Source organism: Macrobrachium nipponense, chromosome 21, assembly GCF_015104395.2.
Source record: "Macrobrachium nipponense isolate FS-2020 chromosome 21, ASM1510439v2, whole genome shotgun sequence".
NCBI classification, from domain to species: Eukaryota; Metazoa; Arthropoda; class Malacostraca; order Decapoda; family Palaemonidae; genus Macrobrachium; species Macrobrachium nipponense.
The window spans coordinates 10935492-10954844 of record NC_087212.1 but is presented as its reverse complement, the minus strand read 5'-3'; the positions used below and the strand labels follow the sequence as shown (position 1 = coordinate 10954844).

General features: G+C 39.2%; 1 protein-coding gene across 1 annotated transcript in view; it reads left to right on the top strand.

The window, feature by feature from the left end:
* The window catches only part of LOC135197783 (MAP kinase-activating death domain protein-like), a 312071-nt gene that overhangs the window by 34444 nt on the left and 258274 nt on the right, over nucleotides 1–19353 (top strand). The window contains 3 exon segments of the mRNA XM_064224890.1: nucleotides 2732–3044; nucleotides 3905–4044; nucleotides 10944–11070. Coding sequence (XP_064080960.1) covers nucleotide 3044; nucleotides 3905–4044; nucleotides 10944–11070 — 268 coding nt within the window. The 5' untranslated portion in view covers nucleotides 2732–3043.

The following is a 19353-nucleotide window of genomic DNA, read 5'->3' as shown; positions in this document are numbered from 1 at the left end:
TCTCCCAAGCCGAGTGTCATGCCAAACAAAACTCGCCCAATACTACCACCGCCATCTTGTATGGAGACCACACCCTTACCATCCCTTTTCACTCGGAAGAGACAAGAGATTAGAAAAAAAAAAAAGTGAAGGAAAAGAGGAAACTCTAATCAGTCCGGCCGCTCCCGCATCCATCAACGCTTGTTTGGATTTAGTTGTAACCCTTGGACGGCCGTATTTAACCCTTCTATTAATTAAGGCAGAATGCGCTGGGAGCGTGTTCTCATGATCAGCCGAACCAGAGGCCTAGGACTAGGTTGCACTATTACCCACAATTTAATTAAATGGAGGAGGGAACGGTTTCACACCCGCTACCCACAATGCTTTCTCTGTTCTCTCGTGTGTCACTGGGGAATCACACACACAGGCAAGTACACACGCAGGCGGAGGCACGCCAGCACGCACAAAGAAGCAGGTTATGCTTTCTGGAGCTTAGGGAACGACACCGCTGAAGCTGGTTCACGAGACAAAAGCCGTTGTTTACGTTTTTACACTCGTTATCGTTGTCGCTTGGAGGCTGGTTAGCAGACACACCAAAATCGCATGTTATCAATGCTTAACATCTCCAGAATGGACGTAATATACTCCGAATGGTTGTATCGTTATTGACGTCAGAACTCAGGAACAAAAGAAATCGTCCCGAAATGTTTGCAGTGTATTTTTCTTTCCTGTTTTTCGGTGACCTGATATTTTGCTCATTAAGGGAGCTCTAGGACTTGATCATTTCACAACATGACGGCAACATTCGTGGGAAGAAACAGTCCTCGGTTTTCACCTTAAATATCAAATGGCTATGGTACATCGGTAAAGGAGAGAGAGACCTTACCTTACAGACCTTACAATTCGTTCGGGTTGCCCCAGGTCCCTCAGTGTGAGGCGCCTCTAATGTCTACCAGAGAGTTGCTAGTACATCTTCCGGTATATTTTGCATCTTCCAATCTTGGATGGTCTGGGATGCAGTTTAGATATTTGTCGAGCTTATTCTTAAACACATCTACGCTCACTCCTGATATATTCCTCAGATGAGCTGGCAACGCATTGAATAGACGCTGCATTATCGATGCTGGTGCGTAGTGGATTAATGTTCTGTGTGCTTTCCTTATTTTTCCTGGTATAGTTTTGGGCACTATTAATCTACCTCTGCTTGCTCTTTCTGATATTTTTAGTTCCATGATATTTTCTGTTATTCCTTCTATCTGTTTCCATGCCTGAATTATCATGTAGCGTTCTCTTCTCCTTTCTAGACTATATAATTTTAAGGATTGTAGTCTTTCCCAGTAGTCTAGGTCCTTAACTTCTTCTATTCTAGCTGTAAAGGACCTTTGTACACTCTCTATTTGTGCAATATCCTTTTGATAGTGTGGGTACCATATCATATTGCAATATTCAAGTGGACTACGAACATATGTTTTATAAAGCATAATCATGTGTTCAGCTTTTCTTGTTTTGAAGTGCCGTAACAACATTCCCATTTTTGCTTTACATTTTGCCAACAGAATGGCTATTTGATCATTGCATAACATGTTCCTATTCATCATCACACCAAGGTCTTTAACTGCTTCCTTATTTGTGATTGTCTCATTATTAGGTCTCCTATATGCATATAGCTTTCCTTCTCTGTCTCCATAATTTTATTGATTCAAATTTATCAGTTAAATACCATCCTATTTACCTCTGCCCAATCATATACTTTGTTAAGGTCTCTTTGTAGAGCGTTCCTATCTTCATCACAAGTAATTTCTCTACTTATTCTTGTGTCATCAGCGAAACTACTCACTACCGAATCCTTAACATTACTGTCTATGTCTTCAATCATAATAGAGAGAGAGAGAGAGAGAGAGAGAGAGAGACGAGAGAAGAGAGAGAGAGGCAGAGAGAGGAGAGAGAGAGAGAGACATATATATATATATATATATATATATATATATATATATATATATATATATATATATATATATATATATATATATATATATATATATATATATATATATATATATATATATATATATATGAACCCCAGTTGCAAAACCGTATTCGATTAAACTTAACTAACTCCGTGGGTTGACATAGGCACAATGTTATTGCGTTTTAACGAAGCGTTCTCGTCCTTCGGCCCTTAAAGTGGTGTCTTAACCTGGGGCCTTTTGCCTAGCAGGCGAGAATGCTATATCGATCACACCACGAGGCTCAGGCTCATATACGTTCCACGAGAGAGAGAGAGAGAGAGAGAGAGAGTCTAATTAACATGGAGATTTATTTAATCAACATACGCACTTTTTCTATCCACACACATGTGCCTTCGTTATGATGTATCTGTTTGTTTATATATTTTTTAAAATAATTATTGTAGTACTCATTAAGAAAACAATATATTCTTTAAAAGGCAGTCAACTTAAGATTCAGTACAAAGTTATGTGCCATTGTATTATTTTTTAAAGAATTATTACTGTACTCATTAAGAAAAACAATATGTCCTTGAGAAGGCAGTAAACTTAGGATTCAATACAAAGTTCTATATCATTGTATTATATTTTTTTTTAATGAATTATTACAGTACTCTTTAAGAAAAGCAATTTGTTCTTGAGAAGCAGTAAACATAAGATTCAATATAAAGCTCTATGTCATTGTATCCCTTTTTCATTTTGTCTTGAGAGCTCTGTTTATTAATTCCATCTTCTTCTTCTCACAGCCGTAGATAATGGGCGGTGGAACTGGGTGGCCTGTTCAAAGTCCTCCCAACGACTAACACCTTCGGTAGAGAAATCCTGGGTCCTCTTTTTAACCAAGAGCTGTAGGACCCGAGGGCTACAGGAAGAAGGACTCCTTTCAGTCATCGTCGTCACCATCGGCAACGCCTAGTTTCTTCTTTTTTTTAATTCTTCCCTGTCAGTAGCGGCCCTGCTGGAGCGGCCCCCCCTCTTCGTCATAGGCCCTCGGCATAGGCCCACTGACACCTGTCGTCAGCAAGAGACTTCCCTTATAAGCATCCCCGCATGAGACAAGTAAGGCGATAATAGGATTTCGTTTTTTTTTCTCTCATCTCTTTATTCTAATGCTTCCTTTTTTGGGGGGTCTTTCTTGTATTTAAGTATAAAAGCCATTTAAAACGTTAGGATTGAACGTAGATCAGTATATATTGTTGATGTATTTAAAACCCCCTTTTTATGATTGTGATTTATCTTTTATGGTCAAGCAAGTAGGGATACCACAGCAAGAGAAGATCATATGGAACAGGACAAAAATAAGATTTTTGCAACTTTACGAAATTATTACTCGGGATAGACTGGGCAAAGACGTCCGTCATAGCAGAATGTAATAAAATTAATTTTAGAAATAGATTGCAGGCTGTACGGGTGCAACTCACAAAAAATAATGCTAACTTTAACTATGGAGAATTCCCTTGGACCTTAGTAAAGTCAGTCTATGTATACAGGGAAACTTGGCCATCTGATCTCCCACACTTGTATAGTCTAGTTGAAGGCTAACACAGCCATTTTAGGAATAATAACTGACTTGTATTTCCTTTCATATTCCTTCGTGACTCAAAAATAATTAATTAATTATAGTTTCCCGACTGCATATATATATATATATGTATATATATTATGTATATTATATATATATGTATATATATTATATATATGTATGTATATATATATATATGTATATATGTTATATATATATATGTATATATATAATATATATACATATATAATGTATATATTTATATATATTATATATATTACATATATAATGTATATATATCAAGGGCCACTTAAAATTCATAGACGCTCATGTATATATTGATATAAGATTTGTCACGTACATTTTTAACGATGCAATTTTACTGTTGTCGTTGCAGTGGCTACAGATGCGCAGCGGCGGCAGCTATGCCCGCGGCTGCTGGACTACATGGTGGTTGTTGGGGCACGTGCCCCCGTCCGAGCTACGCCGGTCCAGCCTCCCGAACTGCTCCGTCGTTACCCCCCGGACGATCACAAGGTAAGTCGCGCATGCGCGAAACGGCTATACTCCCAATGAATGAAGGACCTAGGTTGGGCGATCAGAAGGGGGCAGAAAAATTCATCTTAGGAGTGAGATATCTGTTTCTGGCTCCCGTCGGGCAGTATTGTGGAACTACAGAATGTATTTGGAGAATATTAGGTGTATGTAGTTTTTCTTAAAAAAAGAAAACTAAAAATAAAAAAAATAAAGAAAAAAATAGAAAATAAGGATGGACAATCTAAAATGATTATGTTCCCTTGCACAAAAACATTAAAATCACCCTTTTTCTTTCGCCTTTACCAATATCTGGGTTTTCCTAACGCCATTTATAGTATAAAACAGCCTACGATGCACCTGCAATTTCTGCAGTTTTTTTTAGCAATGAAAATGTTCTTGTAATCGAAATGAAACAAGACGCCTATAACAGATAAATAAATGATTTGTTTCTTTGTTATAGGCGTCTCGTTTCATTTCGATTACAAGAACACTTTCATTGCTAAGAAAAACTGCAGAAATGACACGATTATCGTAGAGGCTCTTTTATACGAGAACGATTCTGACCTATCATAGCGTCTTAGATGATCGTTATTTTCATATAATAATTAAAAATTAGCGTTATGCATATTCTAGTTTATTTGGGGGGGGGGGGGGGGGGGGGGGGGGGCGCCTTGGGGCGGCACAAACAATCACTTTCAGAACCCTTAGAACTTGCCATTTGTCATCAGGTTGCTTGATTGATTGAAGTAAACTGGACAATGCTGATTGCTGTCTGGCATAACCTCCATTGCCTTGATGGTATCACAAATAGCAATCTCTCAGCTCTGAGAGACACGCGTATTATTGCCTTTATATCAAGACTGGCACAGACAACGTTGCCCGCGCCGTGACTGCCATATATAAGTGTCTGAGCAAAGAGATGCGGTTTCCTTCATCTCTACAAAAACACAAGACTATTTATGATGTCATCAGAAGAGGTACAGGTATTGGAATTCCCTCTAGAGCAACACCAGGAACCATACACAAACTACTGCCTCTAATATCAGGCCAAGATCTCTCTCTTCCTGATTTAAGGATTATACCAACCAGGGAATTAGAATGTTTCTATTTTCATTCATTTGTGATTTTATTGAAATGTCGCTGTTCGCTTTTATCGTTTGGCCCTGTCCCGAAATGAAATGACTCTCTCTCTCTCTCTCTCTCTCTCTCTCTCTCTCTCTCTCTCTCTCTCTCTCTCTCTCTCTCTCTCTCTCTCCTGGCAAAGTAATCAAAAGCGAAATTGCATTTTAATTCCTCCCTAGCGTTTGGATATAGCCCCTAATTAATGAGAGGCTAAATGGAAGAATAAATACCAGCTGTTGGGAGCAGATGAAACTTATCTCTTTTTCGTAACAAAATCATTTAATGTGGTTATTGAGATGACTCTTAGAAGACTCTTATTATTTTATATAAAGATTATTTTATCGAAGAGACCTTTCTTTCAGTTAGGTTGGTTAGAACACTTATTAAAAAGCGACAGGTATTAAAATGTCAGTGGATTTCTAGGCGTCCCAGAGCTTGGAAACAGAAATGATTTGATTTTATTGACTCATTTTCAACTTTATTGTACCTAATTTCAAACATTTTTAGTTCGTTCTCTGGTCATTTATGACGTCATAATAGATTACGTCTTGATTTAAAAAAATTGTTTTTCGAGTAATGAGACCAAGATCACAAGAATAAACTCGGTTTAGATAGAAAAAATCGTGCAAAACCATGGCTGATGTGTATCCTTGTCTCTAGTATTTTACGGAGCACTTCATTCCTTAGGAGGCATACATAGCCATCAGTGCCACGTCGAATTAATTTGAGAGAGACCGTTGACCTCTCGCGGGTCATCTATGCATTACGAAGTGGTCAACAGACTTAGCAACATCGCATCTAAAGTCGTCACTTTGACTGGGAAATTGCTTGTCTTCTCGACCACGTCCACGTCTTCTCGAGAGACAGCGAGACACAGTGAGACACCTCTGGCCTTGGAAGGCACTATTCCTCAATTTTGGAAGCTAGTAGCACGAATTTCCCTCCTGATTCGTCCGCGTATCTGTAGGTCCTTACCTTACCTTACCGACTTTACAACTCGTTCGGGTTGCCCCAGGTCCCTCAGTGTGAGGCACCTCTAATGTCTAGCAAAGAATTACTAATGCATCTTCCGGTATATTTTGCATCTTCCAATCTTGGATGGTCTGGGATGCCACTTAGATATTTGTCGAGTTTATCTTAAACACATCTACGCTCACTCCTGATATGTTCTTCAGGTGAGCTAGCAGCGCATTGAACAGACCCTGCATTATCGATGCAGGTGCGTAGTGGATTAATGCCCTGTGTGCTTTGCTTAGTTTTCCTGGTATAGTTTTGGGCACTAGTGGTGTGGCTCAAAATACCCGGATGGCAGTGTTTTTATTACAGAATATTTCTCTTTGCAAATAATAATAATAATAATAATGATAATAATAATAATAATAATAATAATAATAATAATAATAATAATAATAATAATAATAATAATAATAATAATAATAATAATTGCATTGTCACTGACAGCCTTGTCTTCAAGTTTACGAATTTTGTGTCATAAATAGATTTGGCAAACAGTCGTAGACAAATCTTGATGAAGCCGGTTATGTGTATCGCGTATTTTACTTCATTTGCGAATATTCATATTAGGAATCTGATGAACTGCCACCCCACTGCTTCAACAAAAGATCCTCTCGTATAAAGGCAGTCATCGAATTCAGAATGTGTCATATTAACTGTAAATGTCAGTGTATTTTTCCGTATACTAAAAATAACTTCCATTTCATTTAAATGTATTTGTCATTTTGCGAACGAGATGTGGACTACTCATTATTCTCGTTATCATAAGACACGCTTTCATTTACCTCATTAGATTAATACGGGTTCCATCCGCGTGTGAGGAGGAACACGGCTTCTCTTGAATACGGTGGAAAGAGCTCGGTAATTCCTACTTCCATGAGCGACAATAGGGGGATTTTGCCTTCATTTCCAATTCGATCGCGCTTAGCATAGAGCTGGAACAGGAGTCTGGTGTTTATTGTATGCAAAGCGTATTCTCTCTCTCTCTCTCTCTCTCTCTCTCTCTCTCTCTCTCTCTCTCTCTCTCTCTCTCTCTCGTTTAGTACAAAAGTAAAAGCTTAGTCCGTTTCTCTTGTTTTGTTTAGAGGTGAAGGAGTCTATACTCTGTTTTTTTTTCATCTGTCCATACGCCTGTGGTGTTTTTGTATGGTAACACTGCGTCCCGGGCTTTAGATAGTTACGGTAATTGTAAGTTTTAGGTAAATAAAAGAATATCTGGGTGTACATTTGTAACTGAAAAGTGTTTTAATAATTTACTGTATGCGAATTACACCGTTAATATTCGAAATAGGATATTATTATAATCGCTGAATGTAACCTGAATGTAACTATCTAAAGCCCGGGACGCAGTGTTACCATACAAAAACACCACAGGCGGATGGACAGATGAAAAAAAACAGATTATAGTGTTGATTTTATGTAAAGCGTCTCTCTCTCTCCTCTCTCTCTCTCTCTCTCTCTCTCTCTCTCTCTCTCTCTCTCTCGTGCTGTGCAAAGGTAAAGCAAGAGTTAGTGTTGCTGTAGGTAAAACCTATTCTCTCTCTCTTAGGTTGAGTAATCTCTCTCTCTCTCTCTCTCTCTCTCTCTCTCTCTCTCTCTCTCTCTCAGGGAGGAGCATCAGTAACCAACACTAGTCAGCTCATGCGTTCGAATGCCATTCCCCCATATCCGTTCATAATCTCTTCATCGGCTTTTCTCTAAATCCGATTTCCTGTTGCACAAGATATAACGCGATTTTGGATTTTGCCGTTGTTTCGCCATGCTTACTCTTAGTGTTATTATAACCGATACGTGAAGGATGTTGTTATTGCGTCTTAGGAGAGAGTTACAAGGATTAGGATGTCTCAAAGACTTGTTAGTCCATCCGAGGAGACATCGTGTGCTCAATTATCCGTAGGAGCAGGTTTTACTGTTCGTTCACAGTGTCCTAATGATTTTGTCTAGCTTTCTTTGAAACTCTTCTACGGACACACACACACACACACACACACACACACACACACACACACACACACACACACACACACACAGAGAGAGAGAGAGAGAGAGAGGAGGGGAGGAGAGAGAGAGAGAGAGCTGAGGCACCTGAGGATGAGTAATGTTTTAGTGTCATTGTCCAGCCTCTTTGCATCAGTGCTCAGGTGTTTGTTGTATACACTTAATCTTTTTGTCACGAAAAACTACGCAGATGCTGTACCGTTCGACTGAGGTACATATAAGGGTTTACCCTTACATCTACTCATATTCATCCTACTGAATATCAGACAAGCCTTCTAACTATTGAAAATATGTAAAATATTTAGAAATGTTCCCTTGTAAATATACATTTACCCTCCACATCCAACTCGATGATCAGCTTCACTGGTTTTTATGACGGCGGTTGTTCGTGGGTTTTCATTTAACTCTACGCGAGCTCCCTGCTCGGATCAGGCTGGCAAATCTCACCGGTCGGGTAAATGTGTACAACATCAGGGCTACCAATATCAGGAAAGACTGAGGCACTTTTAAAGTTGCAGTCTCGAACGTCCGAGGTTTGTTTGCATGATTCTAGGTGCTAGGGTGGTGTAGTGCACAGGGACGTTGTTGTTCGTTTTTGTTATTTTCTGGCTTTGTTGCAACGTCACGCTGTAGAGCATGTCTGTACATTTACACACAGTAACGTATTGAGTTCGTGACGTGCGGTAGTGTGCCAATTCTTGTTACAGTTTTACGAAATATTTAAATTGCACATGCGCTCACTTACACAAATACGCTCTCTCTCTCTCTCTCTCTCTCTCTCTCTCTCTCTCTCTCTCTCTCTCAAACAAAAATATATATTTATATATATAGTGTGTGTTTGTGTATGAGAGAGGGTGAAACAGACAGACAGACAGAAATTCAGCATTCAAAGAGTTAAATTTTGCAAAAGCTTTTGTCATGATGTTAATCTTAATTCAAATGAGGTGGTTTATACGAGAGCAACAAGTATGATGACTGAGATATTCATGTCGTTTTCTCTTGTGTTTTTATATATCCCTTTGTAACCCTTGATGGAAGCGAAACGAAGGAAACAGGAAGCGCTGGATAAAATCTTCTCGTATCATAAAGTTCACAAGCAACTGGTTGTTGTTGCTTTTGTTGCTGTTGTAACGGTGTATGCATGCGTCGGAACTAGGGAGAAGTAACCCACGGCTCCACTGTACTACAGGGATTTCGGAAGGAGATTCTAATTAAATATGAATTGGATGGTAGTTATTTATTTTTTGGTTCATAGAAAGAGGTGACGTTTGATCTCTTGACTCTTTGTTGTCTTCGTTTGAGCCAACTGAAGTAACGTAACCCTTTGACCGAAATAACCTCGCAACCCATTGACCTTTGCGACAGTGACCTAATTCTGTATGACCTGGATTTTGATCACATTCCGTTTCCCTCGCAAATGACCTTTTATACGCCCTGGGCATTGACCCCCCGCCCCCTGAACGCCATCGATCCGTCCCGGCGGGCGTGAGGGCCACAATCGATGCGGGGAGTCTCGTGACCTCCGTAGGATGACCTTATTCGACCTTACTCACGGGAGCGCCGTCCGTCGTTGTGGTGTAACCTTTCGCTGACCTCCTGCGCACCCGCAGGCAGGCGGGAGAGCGCCAGCCATACTCTCTTCTTCTTCTTCTTCGTCTTCTTCTTCTTGCAACATTGATTCCGTTTCAATAATTCGAAGTGGCTGGGCATTGTAACTTATTCTTCTTCCGGGCAAATGTGCTCTTCATTCGGACACCCATCTCTCTCTCTCTCTCTCTCTCTCTCTCTCTCTCTCTCTCTCTCTCTCTCTCTCTCTCTCTAGGGGTGGGGTTTACATTTCTATCCATGGCTCTTTGGTCTCTGTATGTATGTGTGTTCAAATATATGGATATACATAAATATGTATATACATAAATCTACATTCATGCATATATATATATATATATATATATATATATATACATACATATATATATATATATATATATATATATATATATATATATATATATATATATATATATATATGAGAGAGAGAGGGAGAAATTCATCTTCCGCTGCGCCATACAGACAGACATTCAGACACGCTACTCGTTTAACTTTTAACCTCCTCCTCTGCTGGACATTCGAACGAGTTTGGTGGTTTTCTTCGTAATTAATTAAGGAGTTGAAACTTTCATCTGTTCGGGAGGGTAATAAATCTCTGCGTGGTGTTTTTCAGCCCTGCCTTGGGTGTGTTTTTCGCGTCGCGTGTCTCGCCTGAAAACTCAAAACACCTCTTGTTTAGGGCTTCCCAATCTCGCCGTCGCCACGTCTCACGTGTTTTGTCTTTTCTGGAGTGGTTTCTCGTCTGATTAGATGTTAGTCTATCGCTATTTCATTAAGTTTCGTTCGGATTTGAGGTTTGTAATATGCTCGCATTGTTTTAGGTTTGTGCTCGACAGTCGAAGAAATCAAATCTTGAAGCCAAAGACTTATTTATATAAGATATTTTGCTCCTTATGAATCATCAAAGGTTTATCGGGGCGTTTGAAGTGATGATTTATTAATAAGTTTATAGTTGCTTTTGTTAAATTTAATATTGGTAATGATAAAAAATATGATTCTTGTCCACAACTTTTATATTAAAAAAAATGACACTTGTCATGCAATGTCATCATTGTCTTTTGGATGATGAATGCAGACGTGACAGTTCAATCTGCTCAGAAATAACACAAGTAGTCATTTCAATACTGATGCCTGTTACCTATTGCCTCTCTTTCCAGGACTTTCCCTTGCCCCTGGACGTGATATATTTCTGCCAGCCCGAAGGATGCGTGTCCGTCGGGCCCAGGAAGACCTCCCTCAGAGAAGCCACGTCTTTCGTCTTCACGCTCACCGACAAAGACTCGGGTAAGTACAGGAATCTTAGAGTTTATTTTCTCTCTCTCTTTACTCGGAAGGCCTCCTAAGACAGCGACTATAGTAGGTTGTGGTATCAAATCGATAGATGAATCGTTTGTATTAGTACATGGTCGAAGAAGTCTTGGTAATGAAATGTCAAGAAGGTTTACCGTAGAGTTTTACAACGATAATTCTTGATTCCTTACGAGAAATAGTTTGGTTTTGCTGCTATCATACTATAGTAGATTCACATCAACCGTGCATTTGATGTCTAGGCCAGTTCCTTACGGCGCTCCCGATTGACTGTTGATAAGCCAGTCACATGGCTGGAAACTCTGTCAATCTCGAGATTTCTCATAGGCAGGATGTATGTTCCACCAATCCTGACGGATACTCGTGCATTTGATGTCCCTCAGGAGTGGTGGAACATATATCGTACCTATTTGAACTCTCTCGAGAGACTGAGAGTTACCAGCCCTGTGATTGGCTTATCAACAGCTAATCAGGAGCGCCGTAAGGGACTGGCCTAGACATCAAATGCACGGTTGATGTGAATCTAGTGCTGTATATATGTAGTAATGGCAGCGCAGCAGCAGTAGCAGTAGCGGTTGTTACTGCTTTAATAGTAGAAATAGTATACGTACAGCAGAATTCCTTGCCGTGTTTGCTTCTCCATTTGTTTCTTGTGAATTAAGACTGCAGTTGGACCCAGATTTTGTAGAAGCTTTCTCAAACGCGTTCGTGTTCATTCACGTATTTAGACAACTGGTATTTTTGCAAATTTATTGTAACGTGTAGAGGAATAAGTATCATGCTGCTTTTTATCAGTTAAAGCACTAATTTATACATACATACATACATACATACATACATACATACATACATACATATATATATATATATATGGATATATATATATATATATATATATATATATATATAATATCTCTCTCTCTCTCTCTCTCTCTCTCTCTCTCTCTCTCTCTCTCTCTCTCTCTCTCTCTCTCTCTATATATATATATATATTATATATATATAAATATAAATATATGTGTGTGTGTTGGTGTGTGTACATGAGCGTGAAGGTTGAATTAAGATGTAAACGAATATATGAACGCATGCATTTAATAAGGACATATGCAACGTGGAATTGTCAGTGAGAGTAATAGCATTAGAAAGCCCGTTTCATATGCATTTGTGTTGAGTGAGTCTAATCTGCGCGATATTTCAGACATTTCCGCTCCAACTCCACGAAATTTGGGAAAATATTGGTGAGAGAGAGAGAGAGAGAGAGAGAGAGAGAGAGAGAGAGAGAGAGAGGGTTGGGGGAGGGGGGTTGAGTGGGTGGGTAGTTCGTTCTGGGAAGAAATGGTCAGTGTGGAACGTACGAATCGGGGCGATAAATTTTCATTTTGTCTGTCAGCCATATTCATATTGGCTCGGATGCAGCCATTTCCGGAACCTGAGAAGGGTGTTAGCCCAAGGGTTGGGAGGGGAGGGGAAAGATGGCGGAAGTAGGTCGTGTAAGGAAATATATGTTCGCGCAGAGAAAGCGCGCAATTTTCCCGCCATATTGTTCTAATGTCATAATCTATGCTCGGATGTTCAGATGGTCTCCCTCGAGGCATTTACCCGGAATAAACTGCAGTTTCATCCTGTAAAAAGGCGTAGCGATGTTAGTATCTTTCTTAGTGAAAGTGTTTGAATATTTTTAGCGGATGGATAAGTGCCTTTTTAGAGAGAGAGAGAGAGAGAGAGAGAGAGAGAGAGAGAGAGAGAGAAATACTGGGCGTTGGCTGTCTGGCCATAAATACGGTTTTATTGGGCATTTTTACGATCTCCATGCTATCTTTTAGTGCTGTGTACTGCAATGTGTCGGGCCTTGCGTCTGCAAACTGCAATGCCTCTAGAGGTGTGTGACGTGTTTTAGTTGTTGCCTCTCAAGTAACGTCCCGTGTTCTCTTTCCTCCTCCTCCTCCTCCTCCTCCTCCTCCTCCCCTCCTCCTCCTGGTTGGCTTTTGTCTGTGCGGGCTATCTCTCTTGACTTTTGGTGGTCTGTGATGCTCTTGCTAGATAAACTGATATCGCCTCTCTCTCTCTCTCTCTCTCTCTCTCTCTCTCTCTCTCTCTCTCTCTCTCTCTCTCTCTCTTCGTAGATAAGGGTGCTCAAATCGGCGTTTGTAAACACCGTAGAACCAGAAAAATGTAAATGGATTTTTTTTTTTTTATGATTTTGTAAAGTTTATAAAAAAACACTTAAGACTTTATTGCAATATTGCACTGTTGGAATATGTGTGCTTACATTTACATACAATGGTATGTATTCATGCATGTATGTATCGTTAATGTTTACAACCTGAACCTTTCTAATATTCAGTTTTGTCTGTTACTCGCTGCTCGTAAGCATATATTCAGTATGCGAGTCGAAGGGTTACACACACACACACACACACACACACACACACACACACACACACAGACGAACCGCCTCCATTGGTAGTATATATCTAATCCTATTAAATGTCACAAGCATTTACTCTTAGTAAAGAGCAGCCAGTCAGAAGATGGGCTCAGACTTCATAAATCTTCTTATCTCGCTATGGAACCTCTGTAGCTTTCCTGCACTCCAGGTTACCGTCTTTTATTTAAAAATAGAAGTTATAAATGGACCTTCCTTTATATATATATATATATATATATATATATATATCTATATATATATATTTATATATATTTAGTGTTAAGTTCTTTAAGGAATCTGTTAATTTTATCCTCTGTGTTAAAAATTTTCTTTACAATAATGGCAAACCCAATTGTGAATTTTTTTTTTTTAACATAGACGATATAGTTGACAGATTCCTTAAAGAACTTGATACTATACAACTATATATGTTCACACTATATATATATATATATATAGTATATATTATATATATAATCATATCTGTATCGTGTAGTAGTATATGACAAAATTTTAGCTTATAAAATAATCAATTCAAGCTCAAGGGTATTTAGAAATATTTGATAATGTTTGTAAGAAGCAGTAAGAGAGACAGAGAGAGAGAGAGAGAGAGAGAGAGAGAGAGAGAGCAGACAGAGAGACAGAGAGAGAGCATCTAGTCGATAGATATGATGGTATAGCTACCTGTTGACACTCAAAGATGGAGAGAGGAGAGAGAGAGAGAGAGAGAGACGGGGAACTATCCAATTTCGAGAGTTTCCAAACCTCTACCGAATATTGTGAAAAAGCAAACAGAGGGAACTGTTATTTGATCGGCGTCATCAAGTGATCAAAAAAAGGATATATGGCGAAAAATAAAGATTATGAGAGTCAGAAGTTTATTTTTAGATTATTGAGAAGGTTGTCTCTCTCTGTGGACCATAAAATTGACGAGTGCTCAATATGGCAACATATGATAATAAGGGTTCTCGCTATATCCCAATAAAGGTCTAGCGTCAACTCCATGCGCCATCCAGAACGCTTTAGGCACATTCTGTTAAGGTCTGTTGTATCTAGGATGTGGATCTCGTATCTGCTGTAGTAGATTCACATGAACCGTGCATTTGATGTCTAGGCCAGTCCCTTACAACGCTCCTGATTGGCTTTTCATAAGCCAATCACAGGGCTGGAAACTCTCAGTCTCCCTCTAGAGTTCACATATGTAGGTTCTATGTTCCACCTCACCTGAGGGATACGTCTTTCAAAAGTATCCCTCAGGAGAGGTGGAACATACATCCTTCCTATGTGAACTCTCTCGAGAGACTGAGAGTTTCCAGCCGTGTGATTGGCTTATCAACAGCCAATGAAGAGTGTCGTAAGGGACTGGCCTAGACATCAAATGCACTGTTCATGTGGATTTACTATAGTTAGTCGACTGTGGTAGGTTGCAGTAATGGTGGAGAGGGGCTTGGGACTAGCAGAGAAATAGAAATACTATTTACTTACCTTTATAATTTTTTTACATTATTGTTTACCTTTAGTTTTGTATTACTCCATAATTATTTCTGACTTTATCGTAATTAGGTATTATAATAACATATTTAACGTCAGGAATTCTTATTATGCCCAGCTTATGTAAGTATCTCTCTACGTTTTCATTCAAAACCCAATTCGTGGCCAAATGGAGTTTTATGTGTGAGTGTATATCTTCATTTATGGCACTATTTATCATACTTAGCCACGGCATGTAAAGAAGCTGTAATATTTATGACCCTATACCTCATTGTTGAATAAATCCACATGAGAGAAATCAAGAATTTATTGCCAATGGTTTGCCACCAACCAACGGCTTCCTCAGGTATAATATAACCAGATTACATGGAACATTTATTTGTCATTTACGATCCTCCCTGGGGAGGCCACTTGGTGGCGAAATCTTTGGCAGTAATTCTTGATTTCTGTATTACAGGTTCATTTTATATTTTTCAACTTTTCTCATGATATTGTGAGCTCTTTGTATTACTTTGTCTTGTATTTACTTCGGAATCCCCAATGTTTACATAAAGATACTCCTCTGTATTTTAACGCTTGAAATACACTACGTCCTTTCAGTGTTTCATTGTCTAATAGAGCCAAGGTGATTTTCATTAAAAAACTAAATCATTTTGGGTGTCGTGTTGACATTACTTGATCGTTATTTGTAAATTGCTTCTGGGAACTGGGGATTAATCTTTTCAATTCGCAGAAGGATGGAAAACCATCTGGAAGGGGAGGGAGAGGAATAGAAATACTATAGTTATGATGTACTTCGTATGGGGGACCATTTTTGAGAGGAATTAGTTTTTGATGGCTGGGCGTTTGGGAAGAGAGAGAGAGAGAGAGAGAGAGAGAGAGAGAGAGAGAGAGAGAGAGAGAGAGAGAGATATTTCCCTCCTGGTATCGTTCTTTGTAAAATTGTTTCGTAAATTATATGCATCGAAGGTGAGGAATTTAAACCTTGGAGAACAATGGTGTGTATTGACATTTATATAAAGCAGATAATATAAGACGCGAAATACTCGAAGGTCATATCGTATGAGACTTGATTAACTATTTAAAAAACCGTCACAGTGTGTTACCTATGAAACACTCATACTTACAATGAAAATAGACAGGAAGATTGAACGTTTAACTTATTCCCAACTAAATCTATTAGTGAAGTCACTCATTCAAACCGATATGAAATAATTATGTAATGCGAAAATTCAGGCAATGACGGAATAATTAAAAATGGACTAGGCGCTCAGTTGGCATATAAGACAGGTAAATTCCCAGAGTGTAATTGCAAATTATTCTTCTACATTATCATGATACGGCGAAGAAGAAGAAATACCGGCAACAATGGAATCCATCCAGACAGTGCAGACAGACGTTGACACTGAAACGTACGACGACTCCGAAATCATATCAGACGTCTGCCGGCGCAAGGGTGGCGGACGTACGAGTATACCATCGCCGCGCGAAAGTGGGACAGGTTGATGTCTGTATGCTTGTTTGCGCGCAGTTAATAGTAATGAAGGGAGACGATTGCAATGAAAATCACCAGTCGTTGAAAATTCCAAAGTGCGTCGAGTCATGACGTATAGCAAGGCTTTGAGGATGCTTCCAGTAGGCTGGTAGTATAAATGAGGCATATTATTTCCGAGAAGGGAAAATAACAAGCTTTTTTAATATTTTTTTTCTATAAAAGTATTTATAGAACGATTTGGCTGTGGCTATTTATATAAGAGCCTCAGGTTTTGTTTACCCCGGTAGTGCGTTGTGGGTTATTTATATCGCCCTCTGTATTGAGAGCTGTGTGTGTGTAATTATTGATTTCTGAATAAGTGGGTGAATGTTGGATGTCGGATGTCACTGCAGCCTGAGTCCAGACTACCAGCGTTCGACTGCTGCTATTTTTAGCTGCGTTAAATCCATACCGGGATTTTGAAAACGGATTTCTACCTGATAATACTCGAGGGGGATGAGGGCGTGTATGTCCTCATAATAAAAAAGGAAAACATTGATTTGCCAGGTTCTAGAATCGCTGTAGACCTCTCTCTCTCTCTCTCTCTCTCTCTCTCTCTCTCTCTCTCTCGCAGTGTGTGTGTGTGTGTAGGGATGGGGGGCTGGGGGGGGAGGGGCGGGGTGGGGAAGGGGGTGGTGGGTGGGGGGGTTGGGGTGCGGGTGGGGGGTTCGGCGGATGGGGGGGAGGTAAATTCTTTTCAACTTACTGTTTGGGTGGGTTTGGGGTGGTTTTTTGGGGTTTGGTTGGTTTTCGGTTTGGGTTGTTGGGGGAGGGTTGTTTTAGGGGGTTAAGGGGTTTTTTTTTAGGGGGTTTGGTTGGTTTAATTTTTTTGGGGGGGGGGGGTTGGTTGGGCGGGGAGGGGTAGGGGTTGGGTTGGGGGGGGGCGGAAGGGGTGTGGCGGTAGTTTAAAACCAATAGTTTCAAATTGCATGAAAAAGCACTTCTAACACCTTATGTTACAGCACTTAGCTCAGATTTGCTTATGAATGATAATTGATTCTCTCTCTCTCTCTCTCTCTCTCTCTCTCTCTGTGTGTGTGTTGGGTGGGGGAGGGGGGTAGGTTTATACCAATTAGTTTCACCTTACATGAAAGCATTTCTAACACCTTATGTTACAGCACTTTACAGCTCAGATATTTTTTTTTTTCATGAATGATGATTTATGGACCCACAGATGCTAATTAATCGACAGTTTTCGACGAGTAGGTCATTCAGTCGATTCGTGGAATTCAGAATCAACGACTTGACGTAGTACAGCCTCGTTCAAAGGGGTGACGTGGGAGCGGTTAAATGGAACAACTTTGAGGCCTGTGTCGTGACCTAGACCCGTATTATTACTCCGGTGCGCAAAGGCTGTTAGGGTTTTCGCTTGTCGCCTGCTCTTACACGGGTTTGTTTGTAGGTTTCTATACACACACACACACACACACACACACACACACACACACACACATATATATATATATATATATATTTCAGGCAGAGAAGCGTTGAGAGGAAAATATTATTAAAGTGGGAAACGTTTTATTCTGAAAAATACAGTTATTTTGTCCTCTTATAATGTAACGCATACACAAACACGTATCTATGTATATGTATACATATGTGCACACGTGTATATACACCCGTATTTATATGTATGTAATATATATATATATATATATATATTGTGTGTGTATGTATATGTGTATATATCACACATACATATACACACGTATCTATATTCTATGCACTTTGTTTGGTTGTTTTTCTCATTGTGATACATTATTTATTATTCACTTTTACACATTATTCAATCTCAGATGTAATTGTCTTCTTGCATTTACCCTCTGCAACAAGTTCAGTTACCTAAGGAAAATAGAACCCTGCAAAAATGGAATTACTTTGAAGCCTCTACCCATTTTTTCACTCTTTCTCTTTTCCTTCTTGTTTGGTCGTGTCTTGGCTAGGAAAGGTCATTAGGTTACCCTTCCCATCGGCTTTTGCCCTTGAAGAAAATACGCTTTTAGCTTTTGTTGTGAATTCTGGGCTCTAGAATCCAGGAGGTCTATCTTCGGAGGCGGTTTGACCTGCTATCATTTAACAAAGAGAGAGAGAGAGAGAGAGAGAGAGAGAGAGAGAGAGAGAGAGAGAGAGAGAGATCCATAAAAACTTTCTAAATTGAATCGCCCATTTGGCGAGAATAGGGAGTTGGAACGAGTTAGGTTTTTTTTTTTTTTTTTTTTTTTTTTTTTTTTTTTTTTTTTTTTTTGTTTTTTTTTTTTTTTTTTTTTTTTTTTTTTTTTTTTTTTTTTTTTTTTTGAAAAATAGTTTCTGACAAATGGATCAAATATGGTGGGGGCGTGGGGTTATTTTCTCTCGAATCTTGTGAAACGTCTCTCTTCAGGACGAAAGATCGTCGAGAAATCTCTTCGTTTATGGAGAATCCCTTTATATTCAACTTTTTTTTTTCCATTTCTGTCCACAAAAGCGAAAACGAGGGTCTTTTTTTTTGACAGTTCTTGAAGTTGAATGTCGATCTTAACTCGACGTGACATTAATTTTTAATTCATGAATAATACTATGTTGTGTTATTACATATCAAAGAGGTCACTGCCTTCGTAAGAATGTTAAACTTGTTCTCATGAGCCCTAAGAAAAACTTTTAAACCTTAATAATAAGTTGATCACATACACACGCAGAAAAACTTCCAAATCTGAATACCTCCTCCATGCATGTTATATATCTGGGTCTGATTCCTCTATTTATTTACTTGCTTTTTACCAAGATTATGCTAAAAAAAGGTTATTTGCTGGTAATGGCGAGA